Genomic DNA, 17,822 nt, shown 5'->3' with positions numbered 1-17,822 from the left:
GAAACTCCGTGTCAAAAAAAAAAAAAAAATGATAAGCCTTCTAATAGCTCTGGCTATAGTGGGAGGGAGCAGAGGAGTGAATGATTGTCAGTTGGGAGGATGCAGAGAGGGCTCCTGCCTGGGGTAGAGGTGAGGGTAGCTTAGGCGAGTCAACACTGAGACCCTTTTCAGCTACAGGTCCCTTCCCTGTGTTCCCTCCTTCCCTCCCCTCCCCTGCCAGCATGGGAAGTATTCAGCAGATTTCACCAGAGGCAGTGGAGGGGGCAGGTATCTAAGCCAGAACTCAAAAGGTCTTATTCTCCACTTGACTCTGCCACTGACTTGTGCAACTTTGGGCCTTTCCCCAGGCTTTCATTTTCTTAAATATTTAATAAAAAAATATATAGCAAATGCAGTTTGTAAACTATGACAATATGACTATGCAAAAGATTATTATCTTGCAACACTTGTAAAGTGCATTGTAGCTTGTGGAATTAACTGGTTAGATTTGGGTGAAGCCTTAGCAATCATCTAGAATCTGCATAGATAATACATTGGGGATTGGGCTTTGTGGTTTACAAAGCATTTTTTTTCCCTCTTTTTTGGTCCCAATCACTGGTCTGGATTGATACAAATCATTTTTATTGGTTTCTCTTATTCAATCCTCACAACACCACCTCAAATTTGCAGAGGATATGGATCTGGTTAACCTGTATGACTATGTAACCTCATGTCAGTCCAGAGCACTGCCTGACGGTGGGTAGATGTGGGCCTGGGTTGGAATCCCAGCTCCAATGGGACCTTGAGCAGGTTACTTTAGCTGCCTGCACCTAAATTTCCTCGCTGGCAAAACTAAAATACTGGTGGTTCATGCCTGTAATTCCAGCACTTTGGGAGGCTGACGTTGGAGGATTGCTTGAGCCCAAGAGTTCAAAACCAGCCTGGGCAACATAGCAAGACCCCATCTCTACAAAAATTAAATAAATAAAACATTTACAAGAGTTATGGTGAAGATTAAATGAGATCACTCACGAAAAAGCTCAGTGCAGAACCTGATGTGCAGTAGGTACTCAATAATGTTAGCCAACAACAACAAAAGAACTCAGCTGGGCGTGGTGGCTCACGCCTGTAATTCCACCACTTGGGGAGGCTGAGGCAGGTAGATCATGAGGTCAGAAGTTCGAGACCAGCTTGACCAACATGGTGAAACCCTTTCTCTACTAAAAACACAAAAATTAGCCAGGTGTGGAGGCATGCATCTGTAATCCCAGCTACTCAGGAGGCTGAGGCAGGAGAATCGCTTGAACCCAGGAGATGGAAGTTGCAGTAAGCTGAGATTGTACCACTGCACTCCAGCCTGGGCAAGAGAGTGAGACTCTGTCTCCAAACAAAAACAAAAACAAGGCCGGGCGCGGTGGCTCAAGCCTGTAATCCCAGCACTTTAGGAGGCTGAGGCCGGTGGATCACGAGGTCAAGGGATCGAGACCATCCCGGTCAACAAGGTGAAACCCCGTCTCTACTAAAAATACAAAAAATCAGCTGGGCATGGTGGCACGTGCCTGTAATCCCAGCTACTCAGGAGGCTGAGGCAGGAGAATTGCCTGAACCCAGGAGGCGGAGGTTGCGGTGAGCTGAGATCGCGCCATTGCACTCCAGCCTGGGCAACAAGAGCGAAACTCCGTCTCAAAAAAAAAAAAAAAAAAAAAAAAAAAAAACCAAAAACAAACAAACAAACAAAAAAACCAAAAAACTCAGCTAGGAAGTTGCAGGACTGAGCTGCTGACTCCAATGTCAGTGTTCCTTGCCCCACATCAAGCTGTTTCACTTCAAATCCTCTCCATTTAACACTGGAGGCACCCCAGGTTCAAGGAGTGAGCTATGTATTGGAAGGCTGCCCTAAGCAGGCAGCAAAGAGGCAGCTTGGTCTCCAGTGACCCGAAAGAATTATTTATTGCCCTGGGGTCCAGTGTGCCAGTTGCCAAAGGGAAAAGCTTCCTTCCAACTGGCCCAGCAAGCTGCCAGAGGAAGAGCCGGGCTCTTGCTGGGGCAGTCATGCAGAGCTGGGATGACAAGCAGAAGGCTGGCAGATCTATCCCTGGGCAGATGGATCACCTGATACAGACGCTGGGGCCTGAGCTCTGGGATTGGCCCAAAACAGGGCTGTGTTGGCTCAACAGCTGGGCATTGGCATCCTGTCAATCTGCTGAGAGCCTAGAAATAGTGCAGGGACAGTCTGCTGGGCTCAGTGTGTCAGAGGAAGCAACCATGCAGGTGCTAACCAAGCGTTACCCCAAGAACAGCCTGCTGACTGTCATGGACCGGTACTCAGCTGAGGTGCGCAACATGGAGCAGGTGGTAATGATCCCCAGCCTTCTGCGGGACGCACAGCTGAGTGGGCTTGGGGGCCCAGCCAAGGCCAGGGCCTCTGATCTCTACACCTACTTCACTATGCTCAAGGCCATCCGCATGGATGTGGACCATGGGCTGCTGCCACGGGAAGAGTGGCAGGCCAAGGTGGCAAGCGGTGAAGCTGAGGACGCTGAGAAGGCTGAGAATGGAACCGCAGAGACAGAGGAAGTTGCGGATGAGAGTGCCTCAGGAGAGCTGGAGCTGGAAGCCCAGTTCCACCTGCACTTCTCCAGCCTTCATCACATTCTCACATACCTCACTGAGAAAGCCCAGGAGGTGACAAGGAAATACCAGGAAATGACAGGACAGGTCCAGTAGACCTGGGACACTAGGGAAGGTAATTGTGGCTATGCTGGTGGGTGTCAAAGTCTACCAAGGGACATTCCAGAAGAGGAGAGGGGGCAGTGGTGCAACCCAGTGGGAGAAGAACAGTCTGGTTCTCAGATAGAGCCACTCTTGAGTCAGGGTATTGGGACCACAACCTCGGGGGGCCTAAGACTAGGCCTGCATTACTATCCTTCTGATCTCAAATTGGCAGTTGCAATGAAGCGATATGGAGACAGAAGGAAAAGTGGCCTGTGAGTGCATACCTCATGTGCACATATATGTGTTTGTGCATGTGTGCTTATTAGTATGTGAATGCTTGCAGATGTGTGAACTGAATGAATGTGTTCTCACCACTGACTTCGTTAGGAATTTGATTAAAGCGGGGCCAGGTGCGGTGGCTCATGCCTGTAATCACAGCACTTTTGGAGGCTGAGGCAGGTGGATCACCATGGTCAGGAGTTCGAGACCAGCTTGAAAAACATGGTGAAACCCCGTCTCTACTAAAAATACAAAAATTAGCCAGGCGTGATGGCGGGCACCTGTAATCCCAGCTACTTGGGAGGCTAAGGCAGGAGAAGCACTTGAACCCAGGAGGCAGAGTTTGCAGTGAGCAGCGATCACACCATTGTACTCTAGCCCAGGAGATAGAGCAAGATTCTGTCTCAAAAAAAAAAAAAAAAAAAAGAATTTGATTAAAGCTATGGACTCTTTCCCCCAAGTTCAGGTAGACAGGCAGATAACTGTACGTATAATTTCAGGGGATAACCAAGGCCTGTCCATGAATCCTAAGAATTTCTGATGTCATGTATTAGTAATAGTCTCCATTGAAGCATACAGTAAGTGCCAGCACAACCTCTAAGTGCTTGACATAGAATTTTTCAATTTTCACAATAATCCTAAAAAGATAGGTTTTATTATTTCCATTTTTAAATTTTCCCCAGAGATGGAGTCTCGCTTTGTTGCCTAGGCTGGAGTACAGTGGTGGAATCTTGACTATCTGCAACCTCCGCCTCCTGGGTTCAGGTGATTCTTGTGCCTCGGTCTCCTGAGTAGCTGAGATTACAGGCATGTGCCACAACACCCAGCTAGTGTTTGTATTTTTAGTAGAGATGGGGTTTCACCATGTTGGCCAGACTGGTCTTGAACTCCTGACCTCAAGCGATCTGCCCACCTTGGCCTCCCAAAGTGCTGGGATTACAGGTTTGAGCCACCGTGACTGGCCAGGTTTTATTATTTCCATTTTATAAATGAAGAAACTTACCTAAGGCACGTGTATTGATTTAAGTGAACACTGAATTCCGTATGTGTGATAGTGATTCCCAACATTTTTTTAAGTCACAGAACATGGAAAATTATATGGCACATGGGGATACATAGGTGAGGTTGCTTGCATTACTCCTACAACAGGCTGGGGGTACTCTGACCATACCAGGTTGGAACCCACCAAACAGGAAGCCGAGGGACCACCATCTTGGCACTATAATTCATTCCAGGCACACCCAAGTATGCAGGCATGCCAGTTGGGAAGCCCTGTTGTATGTACATGTGAATATGTGTTGCAGTCTGAGCCTACATCACTATGCACAGAGGGGCTGTGGTGGTGACTGTGGATAAACAGCAAGCTAAACAAGCAGGTGGTGGCAGAGGGTAGGAGGTGGGAAGGGGCCCAGGCATGGTCACAACTAGGTCACTCGGTCACTAATGGATAAAGACTAGTATTTTTTTTTTTTTTTTTTTTTTTTTAGATGGAGTCTTACCCTGTCACCAGGCTGGAGTGCAGGGGGTGTGATCTCAGCTCACTGCAACCTCTGCCTCTTGGGTTCATGCAATTCTGCCTTAGCCTCCCTAGTAGCTGGGACTACAGGTGCATGCCACCACACCCATCTAGTTTTTTGTATATTAGTAGAGACAGGGTTTCACCATGTTGCCCAGGATGGTCTCAATCTCCTGACCTTCTGATCCACCTGCCTCAGCCTCCCAAAGTGCCAGGATTACAGGCATGAGCCACTGTGCCTGGCCAATACTAGTATGAATAGAAATTGGACCATAGCACCTGCCAGTTTAGATTCTGTGCCACCTGCCAGCCCTGCTCCCAGAAACTGGCCTCATCAATTGTAAACAACATCCATGTCCATTGCTATCTCAAAACTACCTGATGCAGATATGTAGGACAAGATTCTCATCCCCACCTTACTAGTAAGGAAATTGAAGCCCGAGAGGTGAAGTGACTCACCCAAAGTCACTCAGTAAGGAGACAAAAGCGAGACCAGCCTCAACTTTGAGCTGAGTGTGTTCTTTCCATCATACTCACTGTCTGCCATGTTGTGTTATCTTCATAATCTGTGTTAAGGCTGCTCTGTAATTATGGGGAATAAACATGGACCCCCAAACACAGAACCTATGGAGAGCTCCACTCTAGGCATTTTCTCAGCAGTTTTCCCTTCTCCTACTTCAAACCCAAATTGTCAACCTGGACCCTGCCTCCCTTTCCCCTTGAGGCTCCCTGAGGTTCTTCAGAGGTTCTTCTTGAATTAGACTGGGTTGTGTCAACAGCTCTGGGTTCACATTCTGATTCTATCAATAACAAGCTCTGGGGCCTTGGGTAAGCTACTTCACTTCTCTGGATTTCAGCTTCCTCACTGAATAACAGTGGTAGTAAAACTTAAAACTGGCATTTGAATAGTTTTAAGATCACTTTGCATATCCATTACCTAATGGAATTATCATTCCCTTTTGCAGATGAAAAAACAGGAGGTCTGAGAAGTAAAATGAGTCCAAGGTTACTCAGTAAATGGCAGAGCCAAAATGTAAACTCTGGCCTAAAAGAATCACCTAATTCTTTTCTTCTACAGTGGTAGATTTTCTGTGTTCCTTACAGCCTTAGACTTTTGCAGAGTGGGCACAAAGTGGGAACTGGGCATGGCGGAGTGGGTAGAAACCCTCCTCTTTGACTCACCAAATAGCTTCAAAGACCAGAGCAGCAATTCTACATCATAACATTTCAACACACCCTAACCTGATTTTCATTCAGGGGCAGTGTGGTATAGCAACAGTTAAAAATCTGGGCTCTTGTCCTGGCTCTTCCACTGACTTCTGTATTATCCTTCACAGCTTTTGTGTGTGTGTTTTGTTGAAACAGTCTTGCTCTGTTGCCCAGGCTGGAGTGCAGTGGCACAGTCTCAGCTCACTGCAACCTCCGCCTCCCGGATTCAAGCAAGTCTCCTGCCTCAGCCTCCCGAGTAGCTGGTGTTACAAGTGCACACCACCATGCCCAGCTAGTTTGTACTTTAAGTAGAGATGGGGTTTCACCATATTGGCCAGGCTGGTCTTGAACTCCTGACCTTGTGATCTACCCTCCTCAGCCTCCCAAAGTGCTGGGATTACAGGCAAGAGTCACCATATCCTGCCCTAGACAACTTATCTTACCTTTCTGCATCTCAGTTTCCCTGTTAGTAAAATACAGCAGAGAAATCAAATGAGTTATTTCAGCTCTGACAACCTAGAATTCTCCTTACAGTGTTGAAGCACTGCCAGTTTTCCGACAGCAACACCAGCATTGAGATTTTTCATTGCTCTTCCTGCTTCAATGGGCATGTGACAGTATCTTAGTTGTTTGAATTGATACTGACTTGGTTTTTAAAAAAATTTCTGCACTCCACAGATCCCATCACAAGACAGAAGGCACACTCTGTGATGAGGCCAGTGGAGCAGTTCACTAGCTGATGATGAGGGCAGAAAAGCCTAGACCTGCAGCCAGAAGTGAAGACGGCTCAGTTCTCCGGGATGATTCTCTTATCTCCTTCTGAGCACCAATTCCTGGACTCCAGTCACTGGCTCACCTTTAGTCTGTTGCTATTCACTGCTCCCTCACTCCTCTGATCAGCTTGGGGAGGTGACCAGTGGTTCAAGAGGGACTAGACAGTTACCTGCCCAGTGTGGTATGGTAGGAAGAATGTAGGTGTTGGCATGTGACCAAAATTCACATCCCTCCTCATGGTAGTCATTCAGTATGTGCACTTGGGCAAGTTATTTAACCCAATGGAGCCGAAATTCCCTCATCTATAAAATGGGGATATTACCTACCTCACAAGCTTGTGAAAATTAAACATGATGAATCAAAAGCACTTGGCATGTGAGTGCTATTAAAATCGCCTGATTTTTTTTTTCTCCCCTACTCCCTTATGTATTTGCTCTAGCTCTTGCTTTTTACTCACCAGAGCTGAGAGGTAGCAGAGTCTCTTAGGCTGAATGGTTCACTCTCTTGTACTTGCCAACCACTGATGAGGCCAAGGACAAGTGAACTATAAACCTATTTATTGCAGCAATAAAAAATAAAATCTTACTTGTACATCTTTATTATTTCTAAAGCACTTTCTCCAACCTAATTTCAGGTTTTACAAGTGGTACTCAAGAAAAATGAAATTCATCTAATTTTGCCCAGAAACCATCTGCTTATATTTATATGGCCAACTAATTTGAAATCACATATAAAGAAAAATACTTGGGCCGGGTGCGGTGGCTCAAGCCTGTAATCCCAGCACTTTGGGAGGCCGAGGCAGGTGGATCATGAGGTTGAGAGATCGAGACCATCCTGGTCAACATGGTGAAACCCCGTCTCTACTAAAAATACAAAAAAATTAGCTGGGCATGGTGGCACGTGCCTGTAATCCCAGCTACTCAGGAGGCTGAGGCAAGAGAATTGCTTGAACTCAGGAAGCGGAGGTTGCGGTGAGCCGAGATCGCGCCATTGCACTCCAGCCTGGGTAACAAGAGCGAAACTTCATCTCAAAAAAAAAAAGAAAAATACTTTATCTCCAAAACTTAGTATGATTATAAATTCTAAGCTAGGAAACAAAAACTTTTTGGATAAGTACTTTTTTTTTTTTTTTTTTGAGACAGAGTTTCGCTCTTGTTAGCCAGGCTGCAGTACAATGGCACTATGTCGGCTCACTGCAACCTCCGCCTCCTGGGTTCAAGCAATTCTCCGGCCTCAGCCTCCCAAGTAGCTGGGACTACAGGCACACGCCACCATGCCCAGCTAATTTTTGTATTTTTAGTAGAGACGGGGTTCCACCATGTTGACCAGGATGGTCTCAATCTCTTGACTTCGTGATCCACCCACCTCGGCCTCCCAAAGTGCTGGGATTATAGGCGTGAGCCACTGCATCTGACCCATACTTTGTTTTTTTTGACAGGGTGTCTGTCACCCAGGCTGCTGTAGTGTTGCCCAGGCTGCAGTGAACTGCAACACAATCACAGTTAATTGTATATCCTCAAACTCCACCTCAGCCTGAGTAGCTCAGACTACAGGCATGTGCCACCATGCCCGGCTAATTTTTGTATTTTATGTACAGTGTTTTGCCATGTTGCCCACGTTGGTCTTGATCTCCTGGGCTCAAGCAATCTACTCTGCCTCAGCCTTTCAAAGTGCTGGGATTGCAGGCATGAGCCATTGCATCAGGCTAGATCAAGCATTTGATAAGCCATAAAAAGTAACCTCATTCCAGTTAGGTGCAGTCTTTTGCTTCTAACTGCACCAAGCTCCACTGTAGACAGTGTTAGCTCCTGAGTCCGCTTTCTCCAGGATAATCCATCTAGGAGCAAAGACACCTTTGCAGCATAAGATTTCTATTTTCCTTGTCTGGAGTCTCCTCCTTCTTTTATTTATTTATTTATTTATTGAGAGAGTCTCACTTTGTCGCCCAGGCTGGAGTGTAGTGGCACAATCTTAGCTCACTGCAACCTCCACCTCCTGGGTTCAAGCTATTCTTCTGCCTCAGACTCCCAAGTACCTAGGACTACAGGCGCCCACCACCACGCCTGGATAATTTTTATATTTTTAGGAGAGATGGAGTTTCAGCATATGGGCCAGGCTGGTCTCGAATTTCTGACCTCGTGATCCACTTGCCTTGGCCTCCCAAATGCTGGATTACAGATGTGAGCTACTGACCCTGGCCAAGTCTCCTTCTAAACCACCTTCTATATCACTACAGACAGAGCTCAGAAATACAAACCAGACTGTATGATTTAAAACCCTTTAATGATTTAATATCTACAGGATGAACTCAAAATTATTTTGCACGAGTCACAGAATTCTCTGTAGTCTGTCTCACTCTAAATTCACTTTGCACTAGGACAGAAGCAGGGAAGCCTTTTCTGAAAGGTTCATGTATTAATAAGGCTTTGCCAGCCATAGGTCTCTATCACTCCTCAATTCTGCTCTTATAGCATGGCAGTCACCATAAACAACATATAAACAAATGAGCATGGCTGTTTCAGTAAGACTTTATTGGCAGTGGGCCAGATTTGGCCCATAGGCTGTAGTCTGCTAACTCTAAACTACAACTCAACCTCATTTTAAAATCTTTCAGATGGGTGAATGGAAACTGACCATTCTCTGATGAACTCTATTTCTTACAACAATAAAGAGTCAGAGTACTCACGGTAACGATTTTAATTATAAGGTGTCAACATACAGATTAGCATAAACTTCAACTGTCATTGGAAACATGTTTCATCAAATTCAGAAACAGCAGGTATCAGTGAAACTGGAGCAAGCATTTTGGGAATCTTGCATCATACCACTACACCAGCGGCGCTGGAGCAAGCATTTTGAAAACTTCAACGTATTGGATGGAATTTTTCAAAAAGTTCACCATATGTTTTCTTCTCTATAAAAGGAAAGATCATAAAAGATATATTTTAATTTTTTTATTTTTATTTTTATTTAATATATATTTTTTTGAGACAGGGTTTCACCATGTTGGTCAGACTGGTCTCGAACTCCTGACCTCAGGTAATCCACCCGCCTCGGCCTCCCAAAGTGCTGGGATTACAGGCGTGAGCCACCATGCCCAGCCCAAAGGATATATTTTTTAATTGTTTTAAAAATTCTATTACCTAAAGGAAAATTAACACTCAGTAATCGTACTGATTGAAATCCTGCTATGGTCTGAATGTTCATGTCCTCCCAAAGTTTGTAAGTTGAAATGTAACCCCTAAGGCAATGATATTAAGAGGCTGGGACTTTGGGATGCGATTAGGTCACGAAGGCTATGTTCTCATGAATGGGATCAGTGTCGTTATAAAAGAGACTTAGGGGAGCTTGTTTGCCTTTTCTACGACGTGAGCACACAATCAAGAGAGCATCATCTATGAAACACAAAGTGGGCCCTAGGCAGACACTGACTGTGCTGGCACCCTGATCTTGGACTTCCCAGCCTCCAGAATTGTAAGCAATACATTTCTATAATTTATATATTACCCAGTCTATTCTATAATTATACAGGTAGCAGGAAAAAAAATTAATTTTTAAAAATTACCCAGTCTATGCATTTGGTTATAGTAGGCCAAATGGACTGAGACAAACCCTTAAGAATTTCCTTATTTTCTTGTCCTCAACTATGGCTTGGCAATCACTGAAAGATTTTCTTTCATCGAATGAAGAATAACTTTGGAGGAATCTCTGATGACAACTAGACGGCTGCTAAGAAGGACCAGGTGCTGCCAGGAGTATCTTGAATGAAGAGGTAAAGGAAGCAATAAACACAGAGGGGCATGCGTCAGCTAGGAGAGGCCAGCAGCCAATGTGGTTAAGCTCTCCGGGTTCATGGGGTGGCAACAGGGGCAAGAGGGCAACTGTCTGTGCATGAGGCTCTTGGCACAACTGCCAGTAGTCTGCAGCTCAGAAACAGAATGAAGCCTGCAGTTATACACATTCCTGCAGACACAGGGAACTTGTGGAACTATCTCTAGGCAAAGGCCAGAGGTCTGGGACTGAAGACTGCTGAGCCACTGGGTCTCATTCCTACTAATCAATATATCCAGTTCTAACATTTAACGGTTCTGAGAATTATGCATTCCTGATACATCCACTATTCACAGCTTTGTGTTAGTCTTTTTTTTTTTTTTTTTTTTTTTTTTTTTTTTTTAGGAGTTTCACTCTTGTTACCCAGGCTGGAGTGCAATGGCGAGATCTTGGCTCACCGCAACCTCCGCCTCCCGGGTTCAGGCAATTCTCCTGCCTCAGCCTCCTGAGTAGCTGGGATTACAGGCACGCGCCACCATGCCCAGCTAATTTTTGTATTTTTAGTAGAGACAGGGTTTCACCATGTTGACCAGGATGATCTCGATCTCTTGACCTCGTGATCCACCTGCCTCGGCCTCCCAAAGTGCTGGGATTACAGGCTTGAGCCACCGCACCTGGCCTGTGTTAGTCTTTAAGCTCTTCTTTGGCAAAAAAAAAAAAAAAAAAAAAAAAAAAAAGCCATATCTTTCTGATCTAACATAAATATCACATATGTGACTGAAGGCTGTGGAAATATTAAAGAGTAATGAAAATTTTAGAGCTAAATAAGACCTTAGAGATCATTCAGTCTAACGAAATTTAAATGTTTTACATCACACATTTACATCAATAAAAAAATCTTTTTTTTTTTTTAAGACAGGGTCTCTTGCTTGGTCACCTAGGCTGGAATGCAGTGGGGTGATTGTGGCTCATGGCAGCCTTGACCTCCCAGGCTCAAGTAATCTTCCTGCCTCAGCCTCCAAAGTAGCTGGGACCATAGGCATGTGCCACCACACCCAACTAGTTTTTAAAATTTTTTTGTAGAGATGAGGTCTCACTATGTTGGCGAGGCTAGGAAAAATCTATTTATATGTTTACAAGGTCAAATTTTTTCTATACTCATTCATTTACACATTTAATATGGATGTGTGTGCCAAACCCCTGGGGAGATAAAAAAAAAAAAATCCTGTCCTAATAAGTTAAACTGCCAACTTACAAAGACTCATATATGTATACATCTGTATCATATGTGTGTAAAACACAGGTGAGAAAAGTCATATTACAATTATTAATAGATTCATAGCAGGATAGAGATACAGCATGCTGAGGGAATGCCTGACTCTAGCTGAGTGAAGGTTTCACTGAGATAATAAAAGCAGAAATTTGCTAGGTAGATGGGGTGGCAACAGGGGCAAGAGGAAGAAGAACATAGCAGGAAGAAGGTATAACATATACCAAGCAATACAGGACAGGCTCAGGACAAAGCATTTCACCAGGCAAAGGATGAGGGATGAGTTAGTGTTCCATAGGGTTCAGATCCACTATTATGCATAAGTGCCTGCTATGTGTAGGCTCTGTGGGAGAGGCTGGGGAAATAAAGACAAAGCTATAGCCCATGAAGAACACAGACATGTGTATATCATATGGCAGACAGGGATGTGCGTAAAGTGTTTCTACCAGAGGACAGGCAATTTATGAAGCCGGACGAAATAAGCCATCCTAAGGAGCCTGAATTTTATCCACTAGGCAATCAATGACTATTTTAAACAGATGTAATCAGATTTGCTGTCACTGGAAATAAGACCAAAGCAAGAAGTGAGTTAAGAGGCAAGTGCAACAATCCAAGCAAGAGATTATCAAGGCCTGAACCAGGGTAGTGGTATTGGGAGAGGAGAGTTCAAAGTTGAGAAATATTTAGGAAGCAGAACGGATAAGACCTGATGACTAATGGGAAGTGAAAGAAGAAGACTTGGTGATTCTCAGGCTTCTGGCTTGAGCATCCAGGTAGACAGCAGTGCCACTCCCTGAAGCAGGACAGAGGAGCAGGAGGTTTGGCAAGGCAGACGGGACATGAACTTTGTTGCTGTCCAAAGGACACAGAGGAAGTCAGGCAGAAAGTGGATATATTAATTCAAGGCAATTTTGTTCTACAGACTAAGATGTGGGAGTCAACGGGAATTTAGAAATTACCTAAAGCCATAGACATGGATAAGAGTAACCAGGGAAAATAATAATACAGTAAACACAGATTCTCTACAATTAACTTGAAATACCTTTTTCTTTTCTTTTTTTTTCTTTCTTTCTTTTTCATTTTTTTTAATAAAGACAGGGTTTTACCATGTTGGTCAGGCTGGTCTTGAACTCCCAACCCCAGGTGATCTGCCCGCCTTGGCCTCCAAAGTGCTTGGATTACATTGGATTACAGGCATGAGCCACCACGCCTGGCCTCTTTTTTTTTTTTTTTTTCCCTCATAACATGGAGTATAAGAGAAATACCTTTTTCTTCAGGAAAATCCTCTGGATGTAATCTTTCATACTCAAACATGTCACGATCCCTCACAGCACATATGTATTCATGACGTTTTACAAGAAAATATCCAGCAAAATAAAAGGCTGTAGTATATAGAAGCTGGCGATGCAAACCTGAAATTCAAATGACAAATTCCAAAGAAAGCAAAAATTAGTCAATGTGTATTAAGAGTTACATTTTTGGCTGGACGCAGTGGCTCACACCTGTAACCCCAGCACTTTGGGAGGCTGAGGCAGATGGATCATCTGAGGTCAGGAGTTTGAGACCAGCCTGGCCAACATGGTGAAACCCCGTCTCTACTAAAAATACAAAAATTAGCCTGGGGTGGTGGTAGGCACCTGTAGTCCCAGCTACTCGGGAGGCTGAGGCAGGAGAGTCACTAGAACCCGGGAGGCAGAAGTTGCAGTGAGCCAAGATCGGCCACTGCACTCCAGCCAAGGCAACAGAGCAAGACTCCTCAAAAAAAAAAAAGTTACATTTTTACATTTCAGATACATAATCTGTTGTTATGGAATTACTTTTTTTTTTTTTTTTGAGACAGAGTCTTGCTCTGTTACCCAGGCTGTAGTGCAGGGGTGTGATCTTGGCTCACTGCAACCTCTGCCTCCCGGGTTCAAGGGATTCTCCTGCCTTAGCCTCCTGAGTAGCTGGGATTATAGGCACCCACCATCACACCCGGCTGCTTTTTCTATTTTTAGTAGAGACAGGGTTTCACCATGTTTACCACGGTGGTCTCGCCTTCCTCAGCCTCCCCAAGTGCTGGGATTACAGGTGTGAGCCACTGTGCCTGGCCTGTTATGGCATTTCTTTAAGAAAAAAAAGGGGGGGGGCGGTATTACGGTGATTGTTATCAGAATAGTCAGTCTCTGATAAGAGGCCTGTGACATATTACTAAGTACAGTACATTTATTTAGAGCCTCCTATTCAAACTGTGGTCCTCTGACCACCAGCAGCAATGTTTGAGAGCTTGATAATAACATCAAGCTCCTCCCCAGATCTCATGAATCAGAATACGCATTTTTTTTTTTTTTTTTTTTTTAAAATTTTCGAGGCAGGGTCTCACTCTTGTTGCCCAGGCTGGAGTGCAATGGTGCAATCTCGGCTCACTGCAACCTCTGCCTTCCAGGCTCCTGCCTCAGCCTCCCTCAGCCTGGGACCACAGGCATGCACCACCAGGCCCAGCTAAACTTTTTTTTTTTTTTTGTAGAGACGGGCTTTTTCCCTGTTGCCCAGGATGGTATCGAACTCTTGAGCTCAAGCGATCCACCCGCCACGGCCTCCCAAAGTGCTGGGATTACAGGTGTGAGCCACTGCGCCTGGCCCAGAATCCAAATTTTAACAAGACTCCTATGCTATTCGTATGCACATTAACTTTGAGAAGCACTGGTTTCCAATATCCACTTAGAGGTCTAAAAAAAAAAAAGCTCTGCTACTTAATAGCCATATGACCTTGGGTAAGCTGCTGTCAACCTGTTAGGCTCGGTTTCCTCGTCATGAATAATACATCCCTATAAAGTGTTTTAAGGCCAAAATACTATCAATAATGCCCATAGTGTGAGTGGTGCATGGCATGGAGTCATGGCTCATTTGTGCACACAGCACAACACGAACTGAAGAGAGCAGTCCCGGGTCCTTCACAGACTCAGTTCCTGCTCCACTGTGTGACACGGTCATCGCCCCGTAAACTGCATACCTCGACAGACCTCAGCTTTCCGTTGAAACTGCTCTCTGTAACCCCAATGTGACAGGCAAGCAGTCCAAACCCACGCCATTTTGGGCCCTGCATCATTTTAAGAAAAACTAAGACTTGTAGTAAGTAACTAAGGTCTGTAATTTCTACCTTACTCAGACAATGTGTAAACTAACGCTTATCTTGACTTCTGTGAACCACTTAGGTTAACAATCGGAATGTCCAAAGGCCCTCACCCTCACCCCCGCCCAGGAGGTGGTTTACGGGCATGAAAGGACTTGACACCCTCCTTTGGGGGCCACGGGCTGGGGAGACGCGAGTCCTCCGTGGCTGCCGGCAATAAAGACCCTATGATTTAGCCTAGTCTTCGTCTCAGTGGTGATTTCGCGCTCCCTCCGCGACAACTGCACCTGTTTCTTCACGTGCCAAGTAACACGCCGGCTCTGCTCGATTCTGAAGAGCTAACCAGGCGCGGACAGCCCGAGAAGGCGAGCTGGGGCCAAGTAAAGCAAAAAGGCACGGAAAAGCAGAGCACGTCGGGCGGGAGTACGGCAGGGCCGGTCCGCAGCCCGGCGACCCCCCTCCCGGCCGATTCCGCCCGCGCAGCCCTCACCCGCCTTCAGGATCGGCCTCCGGTAGATGTAGTTGTCAAGCAGGCCGGAGCAGTAGCCCAAGAGGCCTAAGTAGAGGATCCGCGGGTCGGTCAGGCTGGGCGGGGGCAGGCTCCGGGACTCATCCGGCAGAAACCTTAAAGGGTGTGCGTTCTGCCTATTGTAAAACATGGTGTCGCAGTTCTCACTTGAGGCCGAGCCTTAGACCACGAACTACAAGGAGAACCACCACGACCACGGCGCGGGCCGACGCGGTCAGCTTTGCGCTCAGTGCGCCGACCTCAAGGTCCCGGCGCAGCGCGGTGCAGCGCCCAAACGCTTCCCGGCGCGTGCTGCCGCCGGAACCCGGCATGCAAAGTTCCGCGCTACTGACGTCCCCTTATCGCCCGCCCGCGCGAATTCGCCCGTGGGAGTGGGCTTCGCGGGCCTGGTGACGCGGGGTCGAGGGTAAGTACGCCACACTGGCCAAAGCAGACTCTGAGACACTGATGTTCTTTCCGCAGAACTTCTCCGCCCGGAATTGCCAATCCCTCCCCTGCCCTTTGTGCATAGAATTTTATCGTTTCATCCCACATCCAGAAATGGGCATGATGCTTAGTTTTGAGAAACGTCATCCACTGAAGTTCCGTAAAAGCTAGTTTTCGTTTTCTGAGGATTCAGTCGTTCATTCGCACAGACACACCCTCCAAAGCCTAAAATGAAGGTCTGCTGAGCAACGAATTTAGAGAAGCCCAGGACTAGATCGTTTTAGTCTCTTCTTGAAATTCAGATTCGGAGGCAGCACCCTAAAATGTTTCACCTCTGAGTCTTCAGGTCCTTGCACGTGGTTGAGGGAGGAGGTGTTCCCTAAAGGTTTTAGCTGCTCACCCATGTAATCCCAGCACTTTGGGACGCCGAGGCGGACGCATCACCTGAAGGTCAGGAGTTCTAAGACCCGCTTAGCCAACATGGTGAATTGAAGTCCCGTCTCTACGATAATGGCGCGGGCCTGTAGTCCCAGGTACTCCGGAGGCTGAGGCAGAAGAGTCCACTACTCGGTGCAAGGGTCTTTGAACTGGCTGCACCATAGACCATAAGACCTATGTAGAGCCGTGGCGACCCCTCTGACCCGCAAGTACACCTCTGGAGGGCCTCCTGGAGCCAGAAAGTCTAAGAAGAAAAAATGGCTAGTTCTGCCATTGTTCTTGCCTCAACCATTCCCGCCTTAACTGATAAGCCAATCTCGTGACGCAGGACCTTGGACCTTGTGACACTCCCTCCTCCTCCCTGCAACAATAGGAAAAGAATAGGTAGCTCCTGCAGTGCCTGATTAACTGACCTTGCGACATTCCACCACTGTTCTGGCTTAACTGGTAAGCCAACCTTGTGACACTGGACCTTGGACCTTGTGATACCCCCACCCCTGGCAACATCCCCCACACCTTGCCTTGCAAAAACCTCCGTGAACTGTAACTTCTTTAACTTTCCACTGCATACCCCAAATCTATAAAACCAACTCCTATCCCACCGCCCTCCTGACTCTCTTTTCTGACTCAGCCCACCCGCATCTGGATGAATATTCAGCCGTGTTGCTCACACAAAGCCTGTTTTGTGGGGCGTCTCTACATTCAGGGTGTGCTTAACTCTCAGGAAGATGACACGGGAAGAATTGCTTGAACCTGGGAGGCGGAGGTTGCAGTGAGCCAAGATCACACCATTGCACTCCAGCCTGGACAAGAGCAAAATTTCATCTCAAAAGGAAAAAAAAAAAAAAGGTTTGAGTAATGAAAGAAGGAATTTATAATTCTGTTAAACAATTTTTCAGACTCTGCTCACCCATCTCTAATATTGCAGATTGTACAGCCCTTCCTGATGTTGAGCTAAAATGTCTTCCTGTAGGCTGGGTGCAGTGGCTCACGCCTGTAATCCCAGCACTTTGGGAGGCTGAGGCGGGCAGATCACAAGGTCAAGAGATCGAGACCGTCCTCGCCAACATGGTGAAACCCGGTCTTTACTAAAATACAAAAATTAGCTGGGCATGGCGGCACATGCCTGTAGTCCCAGCTACTCGGGAGGCTGAGGTAGGAGAATTGCTTGAACCTGGGAGGCGAAGGTTGCAGTGAGCCGAGATTGCGCCACTGCACTCCAGCCTGGTACCTGGCGACAGAACACGACTGTCTCAAAAAATAAAATAAAATAAAATAAAATAAAATGTAATGTCTTCCTGTTATGTCTATTTATTAATAGGATCAACATTTTATCCAGATGAATGCTGATTAAACCAGAGGTTTATGCAAAAGTATATACATTAAAGATAGTGATTTCTTAAGTGTTAGAATTAAATACCAGGTAAGAGTGATTACATAAAGGATGGACCTTTTAACACTACCTGACAGTATTTCTAGTTAGAATTTTGCTTTTTTGCCGGCTGCGGTGGCTCATGCCTGTAATCCCAGCATTTTGAGAGGCTGAGGCGGGTGGATCATTTGAGGTCAAAAGTTTGAGACCAGCCTGACCAATATGGTGAAACCCCGTCTTAAAAAAAAAAAAAAAAAAAAAGAATTTTGCTTTTTTTTTTTTTTAGATGGAATCTCGCTCTGCCACCAGGCTGGAGTGCAGTGGCGCAATCTCAGTTCACTGCAATCTTCGCCTCCTGGTTTCAAGAGATTCCCCTGCCTCAGCCTCCCAAGTAGCTGGGTCTACAGGCATGCACCACCATACCCGGCTAAT

At 46.1% G+C, this 17,822-nt stretch overlaps 2 protein-coding genes across 2 annotated transcripts; one reads left to right on the top strand and one right to left on the bottom strand.

Moving 5' to 3' along the window:
• Window positions 1-2,209: 2,209 nt before the first annotated feature.
• On the top strand, window positions 2,210-7,057 carry THRSP (thyroid hormone responsive). The gene is made up of 2 exons (XM_003935042.4): window positions 2,210-2,725; window positions 6,377-7,057. The coding sequence occupies exon 1, from the start codon at window positions 2,245-2,247 to the stop codon at window positions 2,704-2,706; it is 462 nt and encodes a 153-aa protein (XP_003935091.3). The 5' UTR covers window positions 2,210-2,244; the 3' UTR covers window positions 2,707-2,725; window positions 6,377-7,057.
• Window positions 7,058-9,154: 2,097 nt separating this feature from the next.
• Window positions 9,155-15,425, bottom strand: NDUFC2 (NADH:ubiquinone oxidoreductase subunit C2). The gene is made up of 3 exons (XM_003935043.4): window positions 15,116-15,425; window positions 12,779-12,925; window positions 9,155-9,386 (listed from the first exon to the last, which is right to left on the bottom strand). Exons 1-3 carry the CDS (start codon window positions 15,282-15,284, stop codon window positions 9,337-9,339), a joined length of 366 nt encoding a protein of 121 aa, XP_003935092.1. The 5' UTR covers window positions 15,285-15,425; the 3' UTR covers window positions 9,155-9,336.
• Window positions 15,426-17,822: the final 2,397 nt, after the last annotated feature.

This window comes from Saimiri boliviensis, chromosome 6 (genome assembly GCF_048565385.1).
Source record: "Saimiri boliviensis isolate mSaiBol1 chromosome 6, mSaiBol1.pri, whole genome shotgun sequence".
NCBI classification, from domain to species: Eukaryota; Metazoa; Chordata; class Mammalia; order Primates; family Cebidae; genus Saimiri; species Saimiri boliviensis.
The sequence above is the reverse complement of the archived record's forward strand: the minus strand, read 5'-3'. Positions and strand labels throughout refer to the sequence as shown.